General features: G+C 52.1%; 11 protein-coding genes across 11 annotated transcripts; 6 read left to right on the top strand and 5 right to left on the bottom strand.

Moving 5' to 3' along the window:
* Positions 1–251: 251 nt before the first annotated feature.
* LAESUDRAFT_706219 (DHS-like NAD/FAD-binding domain-containing protein) lies at positions 252–2,103 on the top strand. The gene is made up of 4 exons (XM_040906614.1): positions 252–452; positions 509–983; positions 1,042–1,557; positions 1,618–2,103. Exons 1-4 carry the CDS (start codon positions 309–311, stop codon positions 1,995–1,997), a joined length of 1,515 nt encoding a protein of 504 aa, XP_040760219.1. The 5' UTR covers positions 252–308; the 3' UTR covers positions 1,998–2,103.
* Positions 2,096–2,926, bottom strand: LAESUDRAFT_815327 (subunit common to RNA polymerase I; the record flags this gene model as incomplete). Its single annotated transcript, XM_040914678.1, has 4 exons — positions 2,096–2,392; positions 2,471–2,724; positions 2,793–2,811; positions 2,871–2,926. The coding sequence occupies 4 exons, from the start codon at positions 2,924–2,926 to the stop codon at positions 2,233–2,235; spliced, it is 489 nt and encodes a 162-aa protein (XP_040760220.1). The 3' UTR covers positions 2,096–2,232.
* Positions 2,927–4,500: 1,574 nt separating this feature from the next.
* LAESUDRAFT_752188 (uncharacterized protein) lies at positions 4,501–8,362 on the top strand (the record flags this gene model as incomplete). The annotated part of the gene is made up of 12 exons (XM_040911712.1): positions 4,501–4,748; positions 4,791–4,941; positions 5,033–5,154; positions 5,211–5,321; positions 5,370–5,508; positions 5,566–5,635; positions 5,693–5,832; positions 5,889–6,882; positions 6,946–7,019; positions 7,073–7,247; positions 7,323–7,768; positions 7,820–8,362. The coding sequence occupies 12 exons, from the start codon at positions 4,501–4,503 to the stop codon at positions 8,360–8,362; spliced, it is 3,213 nt and encodes a 1,070-aa protein (XP_040760221.1).
* Positions 8,363–8,576: 214 nt separating this feature from the next.
* On the top strand, positions 8,577–10,798 carry LAESUDRAFT_815329 (alpha/beta-hydrolase; the record flags this gene model as incomplete). Its single annotated transcript, XM_040914679.1, has 7 exons — positions 8,577–9,260; positions 9,322–9,389; positions 9,443–9,564; positions 9,628–9,721; positions 9,774–10,129; positions 10,182–10,459; positions 10,519–10,798. The coding sequence occupies exons 1-7, from the start codon at positions 9,076–9,078 to the stop codon at positions 10,796–10,798; spliced, it is 1,383 nt and encodes a 460-aa protein (XP_040760222.1). The 5' UTR covers positions 8,577–9,075.
* On the bottom strand, positions 10,771–13,039 carry LAESUDRAFT_730229 (uncharacterized protein). The gene is made up of 5 exons (XM_040909795.1): positions 12,747–13,039; positions 12,348–12,691; positions 11,484–12,278; positions 11,244–11,428; positions 10,771–11,183 (listed from the first exon to the last, which is right to left on the bottom strand). The coding sequence occupies exons 1-4, from the start codon at positions 12,880–12,882 to the stop codon at positions 11,264–11,266; spliced, it is 1,440 nt and encodes a 479-aa protein (XP_040760223.1). The 5' UTR covers positions 12,883–13,039; the 3' UTR covers positions 10,771–11,183; positions 11,244–11,263.
* A 993-nt stretch (positions 13,040–14,032) lies between these two features.
* LAESUDRAFT_738764 (cytosolic Fe-S cluster assembling factor CFD1) lies at positions 14,033–14,950 on the bottom strand (the record flags this gene model as incomplete). The annotated part of the gene is made up of 2 exons (XM_040910932.1): positions 14,033–14,487; positions 14,539–14,950. 2 exons carry the CDS (start codon positions 14,948–14,950, stop codon positions 14,033–14,035), a joined length of 867 nt encoding a protein of 288 aa, XP_040760224.1.
* Positions 14,951–15,148: 198 nt separating this feature from the next.
* LAESUDRAFT_685439 (P-loop containing nucleoside triphosphate hydrolase protein) lies at positions 15,149–16,791 on the bottom strand. Its single transcript, XM_040905889.1, has 9 exons — positions 16,638–16,791; positions 16,476–16,587; positions 16,315–16,421; positions 16,157–16,258; positions 15,913–16,108; positions 15,563–15,855; positions 15,480–15,513; positions 15,346–15,431; positions 15,149–15,290 (listed from the first exon to the last, which is right to left on the bottom strand). The coding sequence occupies exons 1-9, from the start codon at positions 16,709–16,711 to the stop codon at positions 15,260–15,262; spliced, it is 1,035 nt and encodes a 344-aa protein (XP_040760225.1). The 5' UTR covers positions 16,712–16,791; the 3' UTR covers positions 15,149–15,259.
* Positions 16,792–16,811: 20 nt separating this feature from the next.
* LAESUDRAFT_716893 (seryl-tRNA synthetase) lies at positions 16,812–18,472 on the top strand (the record flags this gene model as incomplete). Its single annotated transcript, XM_040907282.1, has 3 exons — positions 16,812–16,903; positions 16,983–18,020; positions 18,085–18,472. The coding sequence occupies 3 exons, from the start codon at positions 16,812–16,814 to the stop codon at positions 18,470–18,472; spliced, it is 1,518 nt and encodes a 505-aa protein (XP_040760226.1).
* Positions 18,473–19,265: 793 nt separating this feature from the next.
* Positions 19,266–20,015, top strand: LAESUDRAFT_730234 (HSP20-like chaperone). The gene is made up of 3 exons (XM_040909796.1): positions 19,266–19,476; positions 19,529–19,748; positions 19,808–20,015. Exons 1-3 carry the CDS (start codon positions 19,331–19,333, stop codon positions 19,904–19,906), a joined length of 465 nt encoding a protein of 154 aa, XP_040760227.1. The 5' UTR covers positions 19,266–19,330; the 3' UTR covers positions 19,907–20,015.
* Positions 20,016–20,119: 104 nt separating this feature from the next.
* LAESUDRAFT_730235 (uncharacterized protein) lies at positions 20,120–22,882 on the top strand. Its single transcript, XM_040909797.1, has 12 exons — positions 20,120–20,391; positions 20,440–20,504; positions 20,558–20,599; positions 20,650–20,725; positions 20,787–20,829; positions 20,882–21,348; positions 21,402–21,473; positions 21,528–21,629; positions 21,685–21,765; positions 21,819–22,084; positions 22,140–22,481; positions 22,551–22,882. Exons 1-11 carry the CDS (start codon positions 20,332–20,334, stop codon positions 22,390–22,392), a joined length of 1,527 nt encoding a protein of 508 aa, XP_040760228.1. The 5' UTR covers positions 20,120–20,331; the 3' UTR covers positions 22,393–22,481; positions 22,551–22,882.
* On the bottom strand, positions 22,684–23,436 carry LAESUDRAFT_745060 (HSP20-like chaperone). The gene is made up of 3 exons (XM_040911348.1): positions 23,226–23,436; positions 22,950–23,169; positions 22,684–22,883 (listed from the first exon to the last, which is right to left on the bottom strand). Exons 1-3 carry the CDS (start codon positions 23,372–23,374, stop codon positions 22,785–22,787), a joined length of 468 nt encoding a protein of 155 aa, XP_040760229.1. The 5' UTR covers positions 23,375–23,436; the 3' UTR covers positions 22,684–22,784.
* Positions 23,437–23,666: the final 230 nt, after the last annotated feature.

Consider the following 23,666-nt stretch of genomic DNA (forward strand, 5'->3'; position numbering starts at 1 on the left):
GAGCGATTGATCAATAGGATAAACAAAATGGAGCTGATGCTCAACTAAAATCGCGTTAACCCACTTGATACATTAGCAGCAGACCTCAACGCACGTCGACTGTAGAAACCAGCAATATGCTGCTGGCTGTGAGCAAAAGCCCTGATTAGCCGCCCACGCGGCTGGACGCGGTCACACATTTGAGACGCGTTTCTGTCACGTGCTATATGACGCGACCCGGAAGATCAACAGCTTTGACCGGCGAGCCACCACTGTCCCCTAAGGCCTCTGCTAATCAGCCGTCTCATCCGCTCAGCATTGAGAAAAGGATGACTATCACACTTAACCTTGATGAGAACGCGTCAAACGCGTCTGTTCGGCGGACACTGTCCACCTTGTCATTATCCGTGGCTAAATGCAAGAGAATCGTAGTCGTGACTGGGGCTGGAATATCGTGTTCCTGTGGCATTCCAGTGCGCATTTGAGTTTCATGCATTTATATTTTCATAGACTTAACGCGTCTTTGCAGGACTTCCGATCCTCCGACGGCCTCTATGCGCTGGTCAAGCAGCAGTACCCTGACGTCGTGCTGAAGGGACGTGACCTATTCGACGCGTCGCTATTCCGCGACCCCACTTCGACTTCCGTATTTTACACGTTCATCTCCCAGCTGAAGCGCTCTATTGACGTGGCGTCGCCTTCACCAACCCATCGCTTCCTCAAAACGCTGGAGGCGAAGCGCAAGTTATTGCGGTCGTATACTCAGAATATCGATGGACTCGAAGAGAAGGCTGGTCTTCTTGGGAGCTCAAGTAAGGAGGCAAGAACGGATGGTAAGGGAAAGGGGAGGATTAAGGCGAAGGAGGTGCGGAGCGTGCAGTTGCATGGCGATATTCACCGTGTGCGGTGCACATTCTGCTCAGCTGAGTTTTGCTGCGAGAAAGAACACCTGGATTTGTTCAATACAGGTGTTGCTCCCGACTGTCCAGAATGTGTCGCTCGATGTGAGTTCGCGTCCCGTCCTTATAACACTCCGACCGCTCATCATGGTCTCGAATCCAGCCGAAGCTCGCGTCGCTCGTTCCGCACGTGCGTTAAAAACGGGCATCTTGCGACCCGCCATCGTTTTGTATGATGAACCACATCCTCTCGGCGATGACATCGGCACCATCCAGTCAGCAGACATCACGCGTAAACCGGAAATGCTCATCATCATGGGCACCTCACTCAAAGTACATGGTCTCAAGAAACTTGTCAAAGACTTCGCTAAGGCGGTACACGACCCCACTTCGTCTCTCTCCTCTACGTCATCATCCCCAAAGAATGGGAAAAGTCTTGCGGGCAAAGTCATCTTCGTCAACAAGACAGCACCCGGAAGCGAGTGGGATGGTATTATTGACTATCATGTCGCGGGGGAGACAGATGACTGGGTTGAAAAGGTCATTGATGAGTGGAAGAAGATGCGGCCTGCGGATTGGGAGGTACAGAAGAAGCTTGTTGCCGTTGGAGAACCAGAGACAGCGGGCACTTTCAAGGTAGCGAAGGACATCACGAACACGATCGGTGCCGAACAAAAAGGTATGTCTCACTCTGTATACTACCTGCAAAAGAGTGGAGTGAATGTTGCTTGTTTGATAGGGGCCAAGAGGAAACCATCTTTGCGTCGCGAGAATGCGCCACCAACAAGCGATACTACTGCAATTTCTCCCGCATCCTCCTCTCCTGGTAAACGTCGTCGTACCGATGGTCACTATGATGATCAATGCAACTCGTCCAAGAAACGGATCGGTGGTGAGCGAGAGGGGAGGGTTGTTTTCGAAGAGCGAGGGCTGCTCTTCGGCAACACTACCAACATCAGGCACGATGGCGACCGGGCCGACTTCAATCTTGGAGAGTTACCTGCTGTGAAGCCCCGCGGTGCTGCGACGAGGAAAAGAAAGGCAAGGGTGGAGGTGGAGGTGGTCATCGACAGACGGCCGAATTCGCGGAAAGTCAGTACGACAGAAGTTGTCCTATAGAGGGCTTTCCCCACTTGTCCTCATGTATTATATTTAATACCACTTGTACGAATTCGCTTACCGAACATCTGGCCATAGGCTTCGATTCTCAAGAGTATGCGCTTCCGCCGCATGAACATTAACGTGTTTCGCGAGGAATAGACGTCTAAACCATTAAGCAGGACATGCACCAGGAAAGCAACAGAGCGTAGATATCAATGACGAAATACAGTGGAAGACCACGTCGGAGCATACATCAGTCGCTGATCAGCTCAGACACGCTCCAATCTTCGAAACTGCCATCTGGTAGATATCGTCGGATGATGAGCGGGATTTTTCGTTGTGACAGCTCCTTGATTGCTATCTGCAGTGCATCCGTCTCCCCGTCTAGCGGAACAAGGACTGGTGCGTTCATACTAGAACGTTAGAGAAAGCATATGAAGACATGGCTCAACATCTTCGCGCCCGCGCTGACAAAGAGGTTGACTACGTACCTGATCTGCAACGCCCTTGTGCCCAAAACCCTCGCGCGCTCGTATTTTGTTAGGTACGGTGTTGTCACTCGAACTTTGTTCGGCTGTCGTTCTCCTGACATTCCCGCCCCTGCCGTGCTGGTCTCCTCAGTGAGCTGAGGGGCCTCCCCGTTTGCCATTTCCTGGTCTTGGTCTTGTTCTGCACCATCTACGCCTTCGTAGCCGTTTGCCTGGCCGCCTTCCGGAGCTTCGCCCTCAGTTACAAGAATGTCGTCCTGCAGCCCACGCCGCATAACAGGTAAGGCTTCATAGTATACGGCTACAGCCAGTATAGAGCACGCACGAAAGCGTCTTCGGCGAACCTGCGAAAGTTATGATATTCGTCCAAATGATCAGTAACTGTTGAAAGGTTGAGACTTACCCTGAGGCATCGTAATCAATATCATCACCTCCGCCTTCGTATCCGTCGTCAGACATCTTGAATTGATTTTAAAAGAAGGTAGTGTAAGATAAAGAGAATAAGCTGGAGGGCACAGAGCAAAGTGCAGATTTGAAACGGGCTTTGACGACACTTGTCGGAGTTTCAAATGAATATTGTCTTGTGTTAGGCGTTTTGGCTCGCAGTCTTAACCTTGCTCTTGCATCCTTATCGATGAGACCTGCACCTGATTACACTCCATATTCTGCAGTATGCTTTCAATGTACATCGCATGCGCTGCCTTGATGGCTGCAGTGCCATCGGGTGTCTCAGTGACGGAGTCTGTTCAAAAAGAACCACGGCTGAGGTTGTTTGTCGGAATATGGTACACGAATGTGTATCAACAGGATGTTCCACTTGAAGGTACACAACGTGCTCTGCAGGTCTTCAGAGTCTGACCCTGCGCTCAGAATGATCCGGACGGCAACGTTACAGGCCTGCCGGCCGTTTCACTGCAAGGCTTCCGGGCGTGGACATTTGTACGGCGATACTTCCGTCTCCTGTCATGCAGATGAAGGGGAACTCTCTTGATAGAGTAATTAGGAACTCATTGATCTGTCACTGATCTTCCTGATCTCCACCTTATGCTTCTGCAGGGGGGTTGGTTTACGATGCTTCATGCATGCACCCGCCACTGCTACGAGGTATGCCAAATGACCCATTACACTAATCTCCGAGCCAAAACCCTCGTGAAGGACACCTGTATCCGTTCAGCTGCATTCAACGTTCATATGTTCAACGAGCGTCCATCGTACGAAGATGTGATATGATAGTGCTTGGTACCCCATTTCTTTACCCTCGGCTCGGATATCTTGCGCCGACTTCATTAGACAGGTTTGTGCCAGGAAAGCTCGTACAGAAACGCCGCCGACGTTTGGTAGCGGCATGGAAGCCACCGCAGCTCATCGATGCCTGAAAAGGCAGGTATCTAGCTACGCAGAGCGTCATAAATTGCGCCAGGGGATTTGCGCCTCATGCTTCTGTCGATAAGATTCTCTTCCAGCTCGTATTTCTGCGCTCATCGACAAGTCCCGCGTGGATCTACCCGGACGACCATTCGTTTCAGGTCTTTAGTCCGCGTGACGACGTAGAGTGAAGTGTGGACTGCATCAACGAGCCGAGTTTTGCAGTATACTAGGCATGCTACTTATCCATCTTGATACTTCTATTTCGTAACCTTATAAATGCCTTTCTAGCGATCTGGCCTAGGGCTACCTATGTTGCAATTGTGCATTAATGTCGCTAAACTACGAGTAGCATAAAGCTGTGGCGGATTATAATTCACAGAGTCCGCCGGCGGCGGCGACGTTCACGGAAGAAGAAGCGTGCCATAGAACACAAGCGGAGCACAGTCCGACACCGTCCAAGTCTGGCGCACATGAGATGTCAGAGTATGACATCCTGGTCTCCACCACATCGTTCCGTTCTCCCCTTTCCTCTCTTCATTTTCTATTCTACTTCTTTCTTTCTGTAGGCTTGAGCGACGTATCCTCATTCTGGTCGTTGCCGAGGAGCAGGCCATTCGCTCGCTCGCTCTCGTCGGTGTAGCAGATTTTTCTCTTCATTGCTGCCCATGCCTACCAAGCACATCCCGAGAGAACGTGCTTGGGGAACACGCTATGATTCTTTGCCTTCTTCTCCTCCCCCCACATCTCCATCGTCCCACCTGCAGACAAGTTTCACTCTTTTGGACAGCCCAGCTGCATCCGTTATGCCAAGCTTGAGAGATCTGTCAAACGCTGCAAGCATTGCTTCAAACGTTAGCGTTCCTGCAAGCCCTCTAGAGAAGACATCGCATGATGCTAGCATTTTTGTGGGAAGGTTTGTCACCTTGCTACAGTCTGATGACTCTGGACCTCTTAGTGACCGTTACCCATTCAGCTTGCCAACGGAAGTGGACTTCACAGAGTTGCGGCGCAGACTGCATGACTATCTCTTGCAGTATGGCCCAGTGAAGAGTGTCAAAGTAATCCGTGATCAAAAAGGCGGTACCTGTGCATTCGTGCAGTGCGAGGTACGTTATATGTTCGCAGCCTGTACAGATCCTTGGAAAGCTGACTATATGCGCGTGGTGAATGACACACTTGCTGTTTGCTCGGATCTAGGATGCATCCTCCGCACGCAAACTTCTCAGTACTCTCCATTCTATCCCTCCTCGCCCCTTCCTGGGGAGATTGCTCCGTTATGAGCCTGCAAGAGCATTCAGGACACTGTTGCTCTCATATCGGTACCAAGATGTTTCCGATCATGATTCGCCCGATCTAACATGACACCCCTCGCCAGGTGGCCCTCACGAGCAGTTCCGTTGACAAGCTCTGAGGAGTCCTTCAACGTTGCAAGCCTGGATAGTAGTCTGCCCACTTCAATACGTATCTATCGCCCGCGAAATTCTAAGTGAGCTACGCGAGACCTGGTAATGGATTTTTGCTGAACGAATCCCAGATACCTTACTGTGTTATGTGACGCTGAGGCTCGAAATTTCAACGTGAAAAACGTCTCGCGTAACGTCGACAGTCCTGGCAATGTAGATGCTTTCGACGACGAAGGCGTATTGATCCATCCGATCAAGTATGATGTGGATGTCAGTACTTAACGTATATGCGCAGTTTGTTTTCTTTGCTGAGCTCGTCATATCAAGACAATGCTCAAAATCGTCTCTGTATTCGGGCCGGTGGAGCATTTTAACGCGTATAGCCACCGCACCGATGGTAAATCTCATCGAACAGTCACCATTGCCTGTAACTCTGAATCGTATTGTGCCACAGATGCTGATGGTAGTGCGGAACATTCGAGCGTGGATTTGGCTCGCCCTCATCCGCATGATGCGGCACGCTCTCCCGATATGGACGCGTCTATTTGGGAAGTGAAATGGAATCATCGCGAGGACTGCGTGAATGCTTTGATGGTATGACACTGTCACGACACTTTCGCACTTCACATGTTAACGATTGTCTCTTTGAGACTTTGCGCCGTGTCTCCTTCCTGAGCGTCAGTTGGGCTCATCACGTAGGCACGCCGTCTCGAGCAGGTACTTTGCCCCATATATTCAGTCCTGCCCTTCTCGCTCCCCGCTTCGGTTCATATGATGCTCACACTCGAGCTCAATCGCAACCTCGTCCAATTGAAGATGATGACTATTGGCGTTACGGGCCATACGACGCTTTCAATGCGGGTTCAATGCACTCTCGGACGTTCACTGCACCTCCGTCAAGTGAATTCTCCTTATCTCCTTACCCGTGGACTTTCGCACAAAATACTCCGTATTGGCGTAGTCCTTATGCTCTTGAAGCACCTGCTCCGCACGGATCTTCGGCTACAGGGCCGACGAGAAGCCCGAACTGTCCTACGACTGACTTTCTCGCTCTCCGTTTCCCAAAGTCAGCAGATCTTCCACAATTACGTGACAAATGGGAGGCTCAACATCTTCCCGGAGATGACTTGTTGAGTAGTCTGCAAGAGCAATCTGTGGCCGCTGGATCTTCCGCTTCATCACTGTCGATAGATACCCCCTCAGTTGCTGAAAAGCCACTTTCCCAGCAGAATGACGTCGTCAGCCACCAAAGGTCGCCTCCAAGGGAGGAAGAACATGCGAGCGCAAGGGAAGCGGGCTTTGTATCATCGTCGATCAGTCATTTCGGTGTCAAAACGAGCCCTTTGATGCCGTATAGGCGACACGATTCCATGGATCATGCCGCTCATCTGCGATCCACCTCTGTTGAAGAAGCCATGTCGAAGGTGGCTCCGCCTTATGGGGTGCCGGAGTTTGCTGGAGACTTCGTCGCGAGAGAAGAAGGCAGCTGGTCGACGGCCTACGAAGGTGAAAGCGAGCTTGATGCTACCACCATCTTCGTGGGAGGTTTGGAGATGCACGGATCCGATGCTTGGGATGAGATGAAGCTGCGCGCACTTTTCGGCAAGTATGGCAACATCAAGAGTGTCCATTTAGTCCGCCCTGGTAAGTTCGGCAGCTGTCATAAATGGGCGAGTGACGAGCGACCTCTTACATCCTTGATAATAGCTCATAAACAGACGTCATTTGCTTTCATTACATATGATCAAGCTGAGTCTAGCGCGCGAGCTGTGCGGGATGTGGTAGGCTTCAGTCTAGTTTTCAGCGGCCAAGATTCATAATTACCGTGCTACAGAATAACCGGGAACATAATGGCCGCCAAATTCGAGTGCAGTTACGTGACAGCAATGCGAGGCAGCGTGGCCGGTGGAGATATGGTCGTGGTAGAGGGAGAGTTCCGGGCCCTTTCAGAGCATCCTCCATCGTCTGCAATGATAACGGACGCGCATATATGGACACGGACAAGACGGGTACGTTTGCACAGCAATCTCGCAGCTTGAATCACGCTGCTCACATCCCCTTTTTTGTACCATTCGCACTGTCAGACAACCCAAGGAAAAGAATGGAGGACCATCAATATATGTCCGGCGGGATAAGCCGGGATAATACAAGGTCCGGAGACGCTGTAGGATCTCATTTATCTTCACTGTCGTCAAGCACAACCAAGGTGGCCCTTCCGACATCAGATTCTGCGCATGATCACTCTGCAGCTACTGTCGCCTCGTTGACGCCGCCGCCATCCTCAAGTTCAGTTGGCCCATCTGCGTCCGCCGTAGGGGCATCGCAGCCATGGACTATGCCTAACGCTGGATACTACGCAGGTCAACCATGGATCCCGCCCTATTCACCACATTATCCCTATCCAATCCCTATTATGCCGGGCTATACGGGAATGATGCAGCCTTCTGCTATGCAAGCTCAGGGTTCATTGCCGCCTAACCCGTCTGACGCGGGAACAATGTATGCGAGAGCACCGACCGCCTGGGGCCCGGTAAGCTATAATGGAGATGGCTTCACAACGTTAGCTGACGTATTTTTGCAGCCTATGGTTCCTTACCTGCCGCAGAACAATCAACAAATCCGGAGGCAATTCACTCAAGCGCCGTCTCAGCCTCCTCTCAGACCCACGGGCTTCATTCAAGGCGAACACGGGATGCTCATACCCGTGTATCAGCCTGAGGCGCTCCATCAGTACATGTCTAATACTGATAAGTCTCAAGTGCCGTCCGCGATGATGCAGGCTCCTACACAACCTGCCTCCATGTGGCCGCACTATCCGCACCTTTCTATGTACCCGTACGCGGTCCGGTTTCACCCTCAGCCTGTCCTGCTCCCAACTCATCAAGGAACAAGCTCATCACAGCGTGCTTGGACGTCCAGCCATACTGGGATTACGCCGTCTGATCCACAACAGTTTCAGACACACCACGCGCCCGCTCAATATTCGTCTGGCACAAATACTTCGGGCCTTTCTACTGGTCCATCCAGTCGCGGACTATATCTTGGGCAGATTCAGACATCGCAGCTATACGGATATGGCGTCCAGTCCGGTGCCAGACGCTTCAATCGCCGAGAAAATGCATGATATCGTGAGTATCGCTCAACTATTGCATTATTTGCTTCTCAGACACCGTGATAAACGACTGGTAGGATTGCGATAGGTTAGGTGGGTGGGTAATATCTCACGACTCGTTGCCCTCACACCCAGGAGCACCGATATCATTCCCATTTTTTTACAATTTTTGTTAGACTGTTTCTCGCCTCATCTTACTCAGTTCACTTCACCTCAAACTTTCCCCCTCATCTCAGATAGCCTCCTGTATCCACGATATCTGTGAAGCAAGTCATGTCAGTTCTCCGCTCACAATCCGGTCTCGCCCATTTGGTAGGTAGAGTGGTTGTGACCACCATTCACGCACTACCACAAATATCCGTCGCCTTTTCCTCTTAATCTGTATTTGAACCCTCGACCGTAACAAAGTATACCGTGTCAACTATCGATCTGCCGCGATCCGAAGGTCATTGAACAAATATTGTCGAGACGTTGAATGGCAAGGGACTGGTGCGCACATTCCATTGTATCCGACAAAACAACTAGAGGGCTCCTCTTCTGCCGATGCGATTGTCGTATGCCCCGTCAATGTCAGGCGGATTCGTTTCGTCAACCAATCTTTAACGGTCGGAATGGCGCAGTTCCCCTTTCGTTGTGTCCATCCCCGGTTTGATGCGTAACGTTACGCAGTGTCCATCCAGATTCAAACTTGGACCGACGGGTGGGCCGATTGCTGGCTGTGGGGAATGCCTTTGACATCGCTTCCGTTCTGTCTCCATCTCAATATGCTCGTCACAACTCCCTCACCTCTAGTAATTGTCGGAGGCTTCTTGGGTGGTGCTGGGTCCCTTGTGTGGGGTAACTTCGAAGAACATTCCAACCACGCCTGCCGTCTTGACGGCAAAGAAGAACGAAAAATCATCTTTGCTAGGTTGATGCCATTGACGAGGGTTATGCTTGAGCTGACTTGTGCTCACTGCGTTCGCATTCAGTGTCGGTCCTGTCAGCTCTTTGCATGACAGAGCTTGCGAGCTATTCTACTCTTTGATGGGTGGTGTCGGTGAGCGCGCAAATATATGTTCCGGAAGCAGGTACTCAGAAGCGATTACGAAGTGGACTATGGAGAGAAACATTCAGAACGATACAATCATGGTCGCTACGGTCGAGAGCATCTCATCGGGTTATACCCGGAATGGTCGAGAAATAATCCATTGCACTTTCTCGGACACTCGCTGGTGAGCAGTATCGCATGTTTACTTGCTCATAGACCCATTGAAAGCCCACCGTGATCGTGCAAGGGAGGGCCGACGATCCTGAAGCTCCAATGGCTGATCGAGACTGGGTTTTATGGTCGCAATCATCACCCAGATATGATATTGTCTGTGAACGCAAGTACATACAAAGTCGTTGCGGACTTGACGTTTTCCTGATTTTTCCAATACAGTATCTGCCCCTTTCCTTGGTACTCAAGCAGTCTACCTTCTGGGCGAACATCCTGAACGCGCCCCTGCCGTCCGCCCTCTCTCCTTTGGCTCCGCTATTACAAAGATCGCGCATACACTGTCATATTTTGCGCCAATCTTGCCTGATGCATTGGACATGCATACTGAGTCTCGCAACCTCTCATTCGATAAGTCTTCCCCGTTCGAATTTCTCAAGCAGCTGTGGCACAGCGACTGGGCTGAGAGCGAGGACACCACGCCGTTTGATATGACATTCCAGGCTGCAGGCCGTCGTGAGGCTGCGCTCGAGGGAAAGGTCAATCCGAGAACGTTCTACAGGAGTTATGCCGCGTGCATGGTGAGGTCATAAATGCATCGAACCATTCAGTTGTGACTTCATGATCTGACAGACAAAGAGGACGACCGACGACACGGAAATGCACAGGCCCGACTTACGGGATCTGCTCACGGTCTCTCCCATGTACCTGATTTCTCAAGCGATGGGTTCCTTTGACTTCTCGGTCGTCAAGCCTGAGCCATCGTTCCTCTCAAATACCAATGTGGACAATAGCGAGAGCAATGACCCTCCTGGAGGTTCGCCAGGACTGAACGGATCTGATGGAGAAGCGTACTGGGCAAATGATGGCGTCGTGCCGCTCTTCTCCCAGTGGCACCCTCTCCAATGCAGGTTCGTTGTGAGCTATGATCTCGGTGTGGATCCGCACTGATCAGCACCTGCCTTTGCAGCGACACCAAGTGCCGGCATCTGGTCCTCCCATTGGACGAGAGCGCGGGAACAGACTCGAGACCTCAGGCACAGAATCCTGCGGAAGAAGAGGCGAGACCCGAGAGCGGCATCTGGTACGTACACCATGTCGACGATGCTAGTCACGTCTCCATAGTGCCCTTTTGGTTGGGAACGGAAAGGCAGAAGCTCTTCTGGAAAGACATCGGACGGTGGCTTTGGGAGGTCGACGCAGCGCGCTTTGCAGAACAGGCGGATGGGCAGAGACTGAGACGCCAATGAGCCGATTTTACGAGTTTCTTTCAGACAAGTCATACACATGTACAGAAACTATGGCACAGCGTCCGACAACATTTGGTCAGTAGATACAGTGGAGGATTAAACAGATGTCATGTCACATGAATGCGATAGGCTGCATTACAAACGAAAACCGCGAGCCAGCATTAGAAATAGTTCCCAATAGGTCCAGATAAACACAACATCTGCAATCGGCGGCAAAGGGTATGTAGGTGAGGGGTTGCATATATGGTAGACTACAATTGCGGCTGAGGCATGTCGTAATAGTCTCGTGAGGCATAGATGGATGACACAGCCGGATCGTTACATTGTTCGAGACATCTAAAAAGCGACGACGGATCGGCGGTATATGAGAGGAACCGTGGTTATGCTGTTACGGTGAATGTAAATGTCAGAGATAACCCTAAGCGACTTGCCGTAAGAGACTTGCCTGGTGTACCGTTGCGAGGTTCACGGCCTTTTCCCCGTGAAGTACGACAGACAGACGCTGCCGACACCCTTGATGTACACTCGGGCTTGTAATCGGCATACCGTCTCCGCTACCTCCGTCTTCCGGAAGTCTACGTGGATATCTCCGCTCGGCGTACGCTCAAAATAGTTCAGATCTCCGAATGACTGGGTTGATGTCCGTGAGCGCCGTATACAATCCCAGCAGCGGAGTCTGACTCACCTCGCACCACTTCTTCGCAGCGCTATATCGGCGCTCGTCGTCAGCAGGTATACCGCTAATTATCAGTTTGCGCTTTCTTCTCGCCCTTCCGGGACTGCCGAGCGCACTCGAGACACTGCCAAGGCCTGCCCCGTGCATCTTGAGGGGTAGTGGTATCCGGATCGCGTTTGCCTTCTCACGATCCTGGGCAATGACCTTCGTGGACTCTGGTGGGTCGTACATGTGCGAGGCGTCTGTGGGCAGCGACCACAGCGAGTGCGATGAGCTGGAGAAAAGGGCGGGCGAGTGGTGGTGGACGGAACCGAGATAGAGCTTGCGGGAGACGCTGGCCGCATCGCTCGATATCGTCGCACACGAGGCCGTGGAAGATTGAGTGATGCAAGAGGACAAACTTGGACGAGATGGAGGGAGATGGCTGCGCTCATCATAGGCTTCTGTGAAGTGATCTATGACGCCTGGACGCCTGAGTTTCCACGGTGATAGCGACATCGGACGCGAAGACTGCGACTGCACATCCTCGGAAGGCGGTCTGTCATGCAGTGACAAGGCATTCGGGGAAGACGAGTGTGCGCCGCTGCTGACATGTGTGGCGCCAAGCTCTGTCCTCAGGCGGTGTGCTACGATAGAGAGTGAACTATGCTCGAGGCCGGAGAGGGTGGAGGCACGACGCGAACCGTAACCACGCCGGTGGCTGCGCAGGGTAAAGAATCCGTCCGACGGACGAACGGGGGAGGTTTTGCGAGGGGTGGAGGGTGGGGACGGGCGAGGGGTGGCATCAGAGAATCCTGCCAACGTCTGGGAAACGCATCACACGGCGAGACACGGTCAGAGAACGGTCCTCGGAGGTCACGTGCGGGGACGTACCTGGAAGACGGACGCGTCTGGGGCTGGGGGCGCGCGCGGCACGTCCGTGTCGTCAACGAAGATGTAGCTTTCCACCATGGCCCGGTCGTCCGGGGCATGTGTGCGGAACGAGGCAACACCAAGGTGCGGATATGCAACACACGGGTGGTCCGTCTCGCGTACAGCCTGCACGTCGTCAGCACCCTGCAAGGCTGCTTCAGAACCAGCTGACAGACGGCGTTGCTCGTGCAACCATTGTTCGAGGCGGCTCGTGCGGCGTCCCAAGCTCATGTTTGTAGCGCGCTTCAACATATCGGATTTCTCGTCGATGGCAGAGGAGGGAGGTCTATTGAGGGAGGTACGCTCTATGACAATCGTACGATGAGCGAACTCAGAGTGCTATAGAAAAAGAGGACATACCGCAGACGGGTATAGTTGTAGGAGCCTCAACGTCTGTCTGTTCGCCTTCCTGAGGCGTCTCTGAGACTGGTAGATGGCTTGTTGGGGCAGTGAGAGGGGCATGTATAGTCATCTGATAGGTCGTGCCGTTCATCATATTAGGAGATCGTTGGACTTTAGCCGTGAGCAGTCATGGGAGATGGTGACAGAGGAATGACACAGGAAGGGCTGCGCGATGGCAGGTATTAAGCGGTCATTGCGGCTGAAGGTCAAGGGCGCACACGCTGGCACGGCCGAGCATGCAGCAGAAATGAACACGCCGTAGACGAACCGGCGAGCCACACCTGACATTCCTGGACAAAACGTGGTCGACGATCCCCCGGAGGCACTGTCCGCCTCATCGATATCTTCCGCGTCTTTAGAAGCTCTCTATTTCCACTCCGAGGTCAATACGTTAAAAGGAATTTCGCCCGCATTAACAATGACTCGCACTCGCACTCGTCGTCCATGCGCCACAGAGCAGGGCGCGCAGTTCGGCTACAGCATTGCAAGACACGCTCGCACCGCATCACAGGATAACCTAACCACTCTCCTTGACAGCCAGGGAAAGATTATGCACAATCGTTGCCCACTCTGTACTTATGAGGCATAGCCTCGCATGCAGTGCGGATTCCGGACTCGCCCCTGACGTTATTCGAACCAACCGGTCTCAATCGAGGAGACATATATAGCAGCTGTGGCGCGAACTCAATGATAGCCTGTCAAACTAATGGGTGCAAGAGTGAGCATTATATTGAGGCCTGAGGAATAGAGCGGCAATTCCGCATGACATATATGAGCTCCGCGTGGTCTGAACTGTGGCTGGTGTATCGACCTCGTCTACTAGTGCCGCGCCTGTCCGATCCAAAGGTGGTAGTAGAGAACAGGGCACCATAAAGTCTGTGATGTACTGCATTAAACCCCATGCACCTTACATCATGATTGATGCGGCGTATCAACTTTCGAAGTGCTGATGATCAGTGCGCGAAAGTAGTCAATTTCACTCTGTTGGTGGTGATATCACCGGGCGCACGGATAGTTGCATCTAAGGCTGCGCCGTCTCCAAGGATATCGCAAGATGAAACGAATCGAGTGTTTCGATCCGATATGTTATTAACGTCCACGTGGGATTGTACACAGAGTATGATACATTGACTCTACAACTGGCATATTATCAGCATCCACAACATCTCAAAAATCTACACCCACTATACATGGTGGTATTTGCGTCAAGGGCCCTGGGCGGTAATCGTGTCATGACGCGCCTGTTAGAGTAGCGTCTCCACGACCTGGTTCGTGATGGTCTTGAAAAGCGGCGCGGTAGACGTCTTCTCATACTTCTCAAGCAGCTTGAAAGACCGCGCGCTACCGCCGTCGGGGAGCGTCGCGGAGGACTCCGGCTCAGGTTCTGTGGCGTCCAGCAGAGAGACGAGCTCGGTGTCCACGGGCAAGCTTCCTAGAAACCTCAAGCCCTCTCGCCTTGCCATCTCCTCGCCGCCGCCAGTCGAGAACACGTTGCTGATCTCACCACAACATGGGCAGACGTAGCCACTCATGTTCTCGATCAGACCCAGCACAGGGATGTCGGTCGCGCGGGTGAACGAGAGGCATTTCATGGCATCCAGAAGGGCAACGGCCTGCGGTGTCGTGACGATGACCGCTGACAACCGCGAGTGAATGGGTGCCATGTGCTCCACAAGCGACAAGTGCTCGTCAGAAGTCCCTGTATGCAGGCATGAAGACCACTAACAGTGATCATCGAAAAGATTCTCACCTGGCGGCGTGTCAATTACAAGGTAATCAAGCTCTCCCCATCGGACATCACTCAAGAACTGGCGAATCATGGCGTTCTTCTTCGGGCCCCTCCATACGACCGAGTCCTCCTTCTTCTTGAGCAGAAATCCAACGCTCATACACGCTAGGCGCGCCTCGCTTCCATCCGCGTACACCGGCACCCACCCGTCGCTGCTCTGATGCACCGGGTGCCCGTCTAAGCCTAGCATGCGAGGTATCGATGGACCGGTCAAGTCTACATCGAGAATGCCGACGTGAGCGGTGGGCGAAGACGCGCGAAGGGAAAGCGCAAGCTGTGTCGAGACGGAAGACTTGCCGACGCCACCCTTGCCAGAGCATACGATGATGATGTGCTTCACACTTTGCAAGCGACGCGCGACAGGGGTATCCATGGTGGACATCGTAGATGTCGAAAGAGCTTGTCAACTCATCCGGCTGCAAGTCGAGTCAAAAGGAGAATGTCGTCGACGTGATTTGGTGCAATCGAAAATGCTGACAGAGGGTCGATCCTGAGCGCCTAACGTAAGAAATGCCAACCGCCACAGCGCTAAGCCACGGGTATAGCTTGTCAATCGTCCATACCAATGGCAAGCAGAACGATGTCGCATATATTCTTATAACGGCACTCAATTCATGTATATAGTATAGCGTACTGCAGTGACATCCGTAGAAAATCAATATAATCTGAGGAAACAGCCAGTCTACATTTTGAACAGCTCAGGTTTCATGTTCCTGCACGAATCAATGAGTAAGCTGCGAGGAATGAATCATTTGAGCATGTACCCACATCTTGCACAACCGAGCCATCAGACCACTCAGCTGAATCAGTGTGCCGACACCTGCCAGAATCCGCATATGTGTCCAACCAATTTCCTTCCTCACGATGAGCAGTCATTCACGAAGTCCACAGAATCCACATACCTTGATGTACTCCAACTTCGTATATTCTGGTATCCTGCACGAGATTTCGTCAGCTGCCCGCCATTATCTTGGAAACTACTTACTCATCGAACGACTTAACAACTCGGAAGATCGTTACCACGATGTCGACAGCTGCATATCCTTGACCCCACAGCTTGTGCAGTTTCTCCATCGCACCATCAATGTCGCCTTTCAGACATTCTCGAATCATCTCCTGGACAAAAATCGGGTGTGGTTGGTCGCAAACTTTGAAGACGTTGTCTCCGGAGACGAATCCGAAGCCTGCATGTGTTGACTGCAGGTTGTTGATTGCTTGCCGCATGTCACCTTCTGCCGTGAAGATCAGCGCGGTGAGACCGTCGTCGTTGTACTCGACCTGGTCAATGAGGTCGTCAAATGCGGCCATTGCAAGTTACCCACAAATACACGGTACCTTCTCCGCCTCGCATATCTCCAGAAGTCGCTTCAGGATCTCCGTATCCCGTAGCTTGGCATAGCGGAGAATCGCGCAACGACTCTGTATTGGCTCGATAATCTTGTTTGACATGTTACATGCCAGTGCAAATCTGGTCGTATTCGAGTATATTTCCATGGTTCGCCGAAGTGCCTGTTGTGCTCCTGGCGTCATGCTAGCATAATATTCAGTTGCCGTCGAGAGGTCAGACGAAGGAAGGTACCTGTCGGCTTCGTCCAATATAACAATCTTGTGCCTCCCTGGTGGTAGAGTCACTTTTTTCTGAGCAAAGGCTTTGATTTTGTTTCGCACAACGTCAATGCCTCTTGAGCCACGGCCATTAATTGCCTGCATTGGGCACAATCGGACGTGTAGACGTACCTGTCATCCGACGCGTTCAGTTCAAGCACACCATCCTTGTATGCATCTCCTAGTAGTTGGTGTGCTAAGCAGTGAATGCTCGTCGTCTTGCCGATTCCGGGCATTCCCTAAGCAAGCTGTCGCTTCAGATGGACCGCATCGACACCGAAGGGCCTCCGTACTGAAATGATAATGTGTGGACAGTTTCCGTCTTTAGCAATGACTTTCAATCGCTCAATAGTGTCCTCGTTGCCGACGACATCATCAAGCACCTTCGGCCTGTACTTTTCGACCCTGCGGAAAAGCTTCAGTATGTAATAAGGCAAACGCGACAATAATAGTACCAAGGAAGCTCATATGGGATATCCGCGTCATTGTCATTCGCCGGTGCCTTGCCTTTCGATGCTGAGGATGCCATCGCGACCAGAGATGAGTGGTAGGAGGAAACAAGGACGAGGAGATGGGAGGAACGCGTCTCGCGGCGTGACGCGTGACGAAACGCGCTGGTGGCTGAAACCATGAGCGCTTCCGCTCACTGCAAATCAACTGCAAATGCCACCACTGCTTCCAAGGCCAAGGGGCGCCCGTCTGCTCAACACCATCCGCAATTGTATGTCCAACACGTGTCATATCTTGATGATGAAACTTATGGATGATTGAGATGCAAGGGTGCGACACACATCGTCTAGGGCGGACCATCATGTATCGACGGGACTACCGAGACCGCGCCTCGAGTATCGAAAAATCTCAGAGAATGCAGTCTTCAAGTCTCACAATGCATTTAACCGTAAGGCTGCTCTCCCTATTGGTGCCATACAGACGATAGCTCGCCTGTACGAGGATCAGAAGGACGTGCTCAATTCCCTCAACACTAAACGGCATGCTCGCTCTACTGTCGGTGAACGGATACGGGCCAGTGCTCAGGATCCACAATTGAAGCAGGCAGCGCTCGATGAAGCGAAGTCGCTGAAAGCAGAGATCATGGACCTAGAGTGCCGACTTGAAGAGCTTGAAGGTCGCCTCTATTCACTCGCCCTCGCGCTCCCGAATGATACCCACCCGGATGTGCCCATCGGTCCTGAGTCAGAGGCAGTGACGCTTTCGACTCATGGCCCCGAACCTATACCAATCTCTGCGGAACGAGATCATCTTTCCATATGTCGTGCTCTGAACCTGGTCGACCTCGAGGCCGCAGCCACCGTGACAGGATCTTCTTGGTACTATTTGGTCAATGAAGGTGCCCTCCTCGAACTCGCTCTCGTCAACTATGCACTCAGCATTGCAATAAAACATGGCTTCACGCCCGTAACCACGCCTGATGTCGTTCGTTCAGACATCGCAAGTCGCTGTGGGTTCCAGCCCCGAGATCAGAACGCAGACCCTCCCGTCTCCCAAATGTATCACATCGCGAACCTTGATCCCGAAGCCGCAAAGGCGTACCACCCGGAGTTCGTGTTGGCTGGCACTGCGGAGATTCCCCTCGCCGGGATGTTCGCAAACAAGATCCTACAAGCCCAGGATCTGCCTCGTAAGGTGGTCGGCCTTGGACATGCCTTTCGTGCAGAAGCGGGTGCGCGTGGCGCGGATACGAGGGGGCTCTATAGAGTTCATCAGTTCACCAAGCTAGAGCTGTTCGTCGTCTGCGAGGAAGAGCAAAGCGAGAAAATGATGGAGGAGATAAGAAGATTGCAGGTGGAGATCTTTGGTAGTTTGGGATTCCCCTTCAGGTATGTTGCCATGTATCGGATTGTTCTCTCATTCCAGTGCTTCATTGAATTTTTTGTATGGTAGGGTCCTGGACATGCCCACCGAAGAGCTCGGCGCTAGCGCTTACCGAAAATACGACATGGAAGCTTGGATGCCTGGTCGCGGTGGTTGGGGAGAGATCTCATCTACTTCCAATTGCACCGACTATCAAGCTCGTCGGTTACACATCCGTTATCGACGGACAGGGTCGTCCTCCACACCGGTAGCCTCATCCGAAGTATTCACCTCCGCTCTCCCATTTGCACACACCTTAAACGGCACCGCTGCTGCCGTACCACGACTCATCGTTGCTTTGCTCGAAAATGGGGCGCGGTTTGACGAGAAAGGAAACGTCGTGGGCTTCGACTTGCCAGCGGCCTTGCGGCCATTCTGGATAGGCGGTAACGAGCGGAAATTAAACCGATGGGTTTAGACGAACGGAGTGCAGACACAATTTATCTCGCCAATACTACGCCAGCATACACATCTGCTATTTATTTGACTTACCCCTCACGACACTCATTAGTGCACAAACGCTTCGGCCAGAAGCACCGATAATGTGGTGTGCTCCGATGATGAGACAGTACTTGCGCATGAATCGTTCAACCTGCCGGTTCGTGGATACTACCTGCCTCAGTGCAGTCCAGTCTAGCGTGGATTGTCATTCAGGGAATCTAGCTACGTGCATCCATAAAGTTCAGCCTACTCCATGACACCTTCTCATAGACCATGACCCATCCCATCACCTTCGTCTTTCTCCAAAGATGGTCCAGATGTCGAACTGCTTTCTCTGCTGCATCAATCACCTGCGTCGTGGTCACAATAGCTATACCACGGCTGAGACCTCCTGAGACGAGGACCTAGATCTTCAAAGAACGTTCGCTCACCGGGTTACAGCCGGCCATGATCCCAACATGAGGATTATGACACAACGCTACGTAGGTTGTAGGTCAACTTCAAATGATCCTGTCTCGACCATTCGTGGGCGCAATCTGGCCAACCGGCGCCAAGCTCCAATGATGTTCATGTTCGTCAATAGCAGGCCGAATTCGACTTCGCAGGCCATCTAGCCGCCTCGTAAGGACGGATTGGCCAATGAAACCTCTCGCCGGTGGCGTCTGCTGAAGTCTCATGCCCTCGCCAATGACAACATGGTCCAGTATGTTCGCGGGCTTTCCGCAACGGGCAACCGACCAGCTTATAAGAGGACGAACGGGCAGAAGATCGAGCAGTCAAGTTCTGACAACGTCGCATCCATACTCAGACAACTTCCAACACTACAACTGTTACAATGTCTCTTACTCGCTTCTTCACCGAGCCGTCTTACTCTCTCTCGGACTTCGATCGTCTGTTCGACGATGCATTCGCTCGTCGTACTGACCTAAGCCAAATTGCCCCGTTCCGCGGGACGACTGCGCTATCCCCAGTGGTGCCAAAGTATGGAGCGTTGCACCACTCTCGACTTCGTTAGTATTGACTTGCTTGATAGGATGGACCTCCACGAGGACGCGAAGACCAATGTCGTGACGGCAACCTTTGAGCTTCCCGGCCTCAAAAAGGAGGACGTCAACATCGACGTCACCCAGAACACGCTGACCATCTCTGGAGAGTCAAAGATCTCCAGCGACCGCGATGAGAACGGTTATTCGATTCGTGAGCGCCGCTATGGCAGGTTCTCTCGTTCGCTTTCTCTGCCGCAAGGCGTGAAGGTCAGTAGCTTGGTCTCGTTCTCGACTTTGAGAGTTTTGATGTTCACTTGTCTTTGCAGGATAAGGACATCAAAGCGAACATGGAGAGTGGTGTTCTGACCGTGAAGTTCCCGAGATCTACCCCGGAGCAGGCTGCGAAAAAAATTCCCATTGCTTGAAGCGGTCGCGCGATTGCTTAAGCAGAGGACGGACGGTGTACCGTTGTAGCTGGTGTACTTATAGCATGTATAACGTGTACAAATTGCAATCTGTGCTTTCGATGCTGTGCGAATCCGGTTGCTGGTACTACAAAGTATCATGAGCCACGCGAGCGTGGTTATGCTTTGCCACATTTGGATTTGGCTACGATGGCTGCTATTTCTTTCCACTAAACGGCCGTCCTGATAAGATTAGCTGTGAATCAGATCGGAAGGTGCAGAAATATTGGGCGACGGGACCTGACGGGATGGACCGATGGTGGGAAGGAGAAACTGCGTACGGCCGGCCAGGGGCTAGTGCATATGATGCACCGAGATCAAGATAGCATGCCGTCTCCACTCCCTCTCGCGCTCATCGACTCATTGCCTCTTCTCCATCCATCGCCATGTCGGCCATGCAGCTAGCCAAGCAGGCCTACACGGCCTTGAACCGCGATAAACCTCATGTATGTTCCATCAAGACAACGATGTTTTGTCGTAATGATCTTTTCTAGTCGTCAATAACCGATTGGGTTGAGATTCTCACTTCGACCAACTATGATGCCGAAACCTACGATGGGTGTGCATGGCTTGCCACTGAGTGTCGTGCGTTGAATGCTGACGTGTCTCCAGTATACCAGAGCTAGTCGACTCAATCAATATCCAAGCCACAGGGTGAGTCGGGGCGCTTTATATATTCCACCTTCGTTCTGACCTGTCATCAGGCCGGCGGAGGCATCCAGAGCAATCAGGAAGAAACTCAAACACGGCAACTCGCATCAACAATATCGTGCTCTCGTCGTCAGTACCTGCTTCGTCCGATTCTGCTGGATTGTGGTGAACTCATGCGCTCGGATTGTAGATTCTCGGAGCTCTCGTTGAGAATGGAGGACATAAATTTCAGAGTGAGAGCGTTCTATTTGCTGCTCAGTAGTCTCGGACTGACCTTGCGAGCAGCAACCTTTGCGGACTCCCACCTCATGGATGCACTCAAGGTGATCGCCACCGAGCCACAAACCGATCCCAAAGTAAAGAAGAAACTCGTGTCTGTGCTCCACGGATGGCATGCTCAGTTCAAAGACGACCCTTCAATGACACTCGTCGCTAACCTTTACAAGGCGTGTGGGGTGGGCCCCTCGCATCGCGCACCTGCATCAAAGCGAATATCTGCGTCATACTCGGCCGACTACACGGCAGACCCCATTTACAAAGCCGAAGAGCGACAACGGCGAGACGATCGTGAGAAGCGCGAACGAGATATGGAGGAAAGGGCACGAGAGAAGGAGACAGAAAAAAAGCGTAAGGAGGAGGAGAAGCAGAAGGCAAAAGAAGAGAAGGAGAGAAAGAAGAGGCAGGCAGAGATGAAGAAGAAGGCTGTTGCAGGGAATGGCAAAGTCAAGAGGAAACCTTTTGACTTTGATCAGGTCAGGATCTATGCCTGGTTGTCATCTGTCGCTCAGGTTGACGTCCTTCATAGGAGACGCCGCAGATCTTGACAGCGATTGCTGCTGCTTCGCAGGCTTCCACCAACTTGGTCAATGCTATAACGGTGCGGAATCCATCATCATCATCATGGTTAGGTTCATGACTCAATCTCCACTAGCTCGTGAATACGGAACATGACAGTGTAGCGGAGAATGAACGCGTGCAAGAGTGTCTAGGCAAAGCCAAGATATCAAGGAGGCAAATTGTGCGGTATATCCAGGTGTGTGGCAGCGCTCTTCAGACGTGACAGAGCCTCTCTGTAATTGCTATCACAGCTGGTAGAGAACGAGGACATGATAGGCGCTCTCATTGAGGCCAACGATCGAATCATCGCAGCGCTGGATATGTACGACACGGTACGAGATACTGCGTTTCCTCTTTTCTATTCTCTCTGACCAAGCCTCTCCAGCTCACTCGACCCAACATCACAGAACAGGATGTGCAGAACGTGCAGGAAGGCTTAGCGGCAGCCAATATCCAAGATTCAGAGCTTGGTAAGCTGCAGGAAAAGCAGCGGGCCGCCGTGCAACGTTCGATGGGGCGGACCGCCGGTGCGAACGGCCAGTCGTCGAGAGGGAAGGAAAAAGACTTAGACGACAGTGAGAACACAGGGCACTCTTACGTCCATCCCGACTTGCAGGACCTAAGTTTCGGTTCCTTGGGTGCCGAGCAGAGGTTCGTTATATTCGCTGTTTGGTATTGTCGTGATTTCTGAACATGATTCTGTCAGCAATCTTCCCCCACCTCTTCGACCGTCCACCCGTCGCTCGTCGGACGAGGACAGTGTGCATAGAGGTTCACTGTCGGATTTCAGCGACTACGACTCATCCGATGAGGAGGCCAACAATCACAGTCAGACTCGAGTACCCACATCTTCGCATGGACGGGGATATAGCCAGTACGTGGCAGAAGACGAAGATGTGCGCCAGGATACGAGGAAGGGTCTTCTGAGCGACAGTGAGGATCCGTTTGCTGATCCTTGAATTCTTCTGCAATCTGGAGGGAACACATATATATTCAAGGCTTGTGACGATGAGTGAAGATATCCTCGTGTGTACGATTAAATGATGTGGTAGAGAATGTCAATCCATTTAATGAGAGTGCTCGTCTTACTTACCACCATCCTGTACCCGCTTGACAGGGCGTGCGCGTCATCGCTACACATTGTTCACTCATTTGCTCCAAGCACTGCGAAATGGAGATAAAATGAAATACAATTGCGCCTATATCAGGCTGCACAGGCGAACCTCGAGATGAACACTACTGTGTACTACGTATGCTACAATTGGGATTGAAAACGAGTACAATCTTTGATCCAATACTGTCCAAGCAGCCGGCCAGGCGATGAACTACCTGGCTAGTCGACCACTCATGCTCAAGCAATCGTGATCTTCTTAGCAGCGGCCTCCGGCGTGTTCTTCGGGAACCTCACCGTCAGCACGCCGTTCTCCAAATTGGCCTTCACGTCCTCGCTCTGAATGATGACACGTTAGGATGCGCTTTAACTGACAAACATGATAATATTGCAGGACCAACTCACCTTCACGCCTTGGGGTAAGCCAAGCGACCGGGAGAACTTTCCAAACCTCCGCTCGCGGACAGCGTAGCCGTTCTCCTCGCGATCGCTGGAGATCTTTGACTCTCCAGACACCGTCAGGACGCCATTTTGCACCTGAATCGCCACATCTTCCTTCTTCAGACCCGGAAGTTCAAACGTGGCGGTCACAGTGTTGGTCTTTTCATCCTGGTGGAGATCCATTCTATGTGATTCCTTCATTAGCGTCTTTGTTACTTTTCGTCAAAAGGGAGGACGTACCTTGGCCGTAAGGGTCTCGTTACAGCAGTCGCCGGCTCAGTGGTAGCAACAGTGCCAGCACCAGTCCGGCTCGAGAAGGCCTCGTCGAAAAGACGATCAAAGTCGGCCAGCGAGTAGAAAGGTTCGGTAACAAATGGAAGCAGCGACATGATTTTCTAGTAAATGAGAAGTGTTGTTTTGTCTTCTAGTTTTTGGATTATTGGAGAGGGGGGAAGAACGCCTTTGCATGCTTCTTTTATAGACTGAGGAGCAGGATGCATCCGTCATTGTCTCTGTCAGCAACATCTAGCTTGACGGGGCCAAGCTATGGCGAGATTGCGCACTCAGTGCCCAAGGAAATCTCGACTGGCGGAAGAACATGCCAGAAGAGCACCCGCTACTCGGGCCATGCCGGACAAGCGCCCGTGGTTGTGGCCCTCCAATTCCCGTCCAGCAACAGGC

The sequence above is a fragment of the Laetiporus sulphureus genome (assembly GCF_001632365.1).
Source record: "Laetiporus sulphureus 93-53 unplaced genomic scaffold LAESUscaffold_48, whole genome shotgun sequence".
Lineage (NCBI taxonomy): Eukaryota > Fungi > Basidiomycota > Agaricomycetes > Polyporales > Laetiporaceae > Laetiporus > Laetiporus sulphureus.

Bases quoted from the DNA above. Each gene is read 5' to 3' on its own strand.
- LAESUDRAFT_706219 (XM_040906614.1), top strand. From the start codon at position 309: ATGACTATCACACTTAACCTTGATGAGAACGCGTCAAACGCGTCTGTT. The intron at 453-508 runs GTGCGCATTTGA...GCGTCTTTGCAG, and splicing joins CGTGTTCCTGTGGCATTCCA to GACTTCCGATCCTCCGACGG. The intron at 1,558-1,617 runs GTATGTCTCACT...CTTGTTTGATAG, and splicing joins GATCGGTGCCGAACAAAAAG to GGGCCAAGAGGAAACCATCT.
- LAESUDRAFT_730229 (XM_040909795.1), bottom strand. From the start codon at position 12,882: ATGATGAACGGCACGACCTATCAGATGACTATACATGCCCCTCTCACT. The intron at 12,279-12,347 runs GTACGTCCCCGC...TGCGTTTCCCAG, and splicing joins CAGACGCGTCCGTCTTCCAG to ACGTTGGCAGGATTCTCTGA. The intron at 11,429-11,483 runs GTGAGTCAGACT...ACATCAACCCAG, and splicing joins CTGCGAAGAAGTGGTGCGAG to TCATTCGGAGATCTGAACTA.
- LAESUDRAFT_685439 (XM_040905889.1), bottom strand. From the start codon at position 16,711: ATGGCATCCTCAGCATCGAAAGGCAAGGCACCGGCGAATGACAATGAC. The intron at 16,422-16,475 runs GTACGGAGGCCC...CAGCTTGCTTAG, and splicing joins GTCCACACATTATCATTTCA to GGAATGCCCGGAATCGGCAA. The intron at 16,109-16,156 runs GTACCTTCCTTC...ATATTATGCTAG, and splicing joins ATATTGGACGAAGCCGACAG to CATGACGCCAGGAGCACAAC.
- LAESUDRAFT_730234 (XM_040909796.1), top strand. From the start codon at position 19,331: ATGTCTCTTACTCGCTTCTTCACCGAGCCGTCTTACTCTCTCTCGGAC. The intron at 19,477-19,528 runs GTATGGAGCGTT...CTTGCTTGATAG, and splicing joins CTATCCCCAGTGGTGCCAAA to GATGGACCTCCACGAGGACG. The intron at 19,749-19,807 runs GTCAGTAGCTTG...TTGTCTTTGCAG, and splicing joins CTCTGCCGCAAGGCGTGAAG to GATAAGGACATCAAAGCGAA.
- LAESUDRAFT_730235 (XM_040909797.1), top strand. From the start codon at position 20,332: ATGTCGGCCATGCAGCTAGCCAAGCAGGCCTACACGGCCTTGAACCGC. The intron at 20,392-20,439 runs GTATGTTCCATC...GATCTTTTCTAG, and splicing joins TGAACCGCGATAAACCTCAT to TCGTCAATAACCGATTGGGT. The intron at 20,600-20,649 runs GTGAGTCGGGGC...ACCTGTCATCAG, and splicing joins ATCAATATCCAAGCCACAGG to GCCGGCGGAGGCATCCAGAG.
- LAESUDRAFT_745060 (XM_040911348.1), bottom strand. From the start codon at position 23,374: ATGTCGCTGCTTCCATTTGTTACCGAACCTTTCTACTCGCTGGCCGAC. The intron at 23,170-23,225 runs GTACGTCCTCCC...GGAATCACATAG, and splicing joins ACGAGACCCTTACGGCCAAG to AATGGATCTCCACCAGGATG. The intron at 22,884-22,949 runs GTGAGTTGGTCC...GTCATCATTCAG, and splicing joins GCTTACCCCAAGGCGTGAAG to AGCGAGGACGTGAAGGCCAA.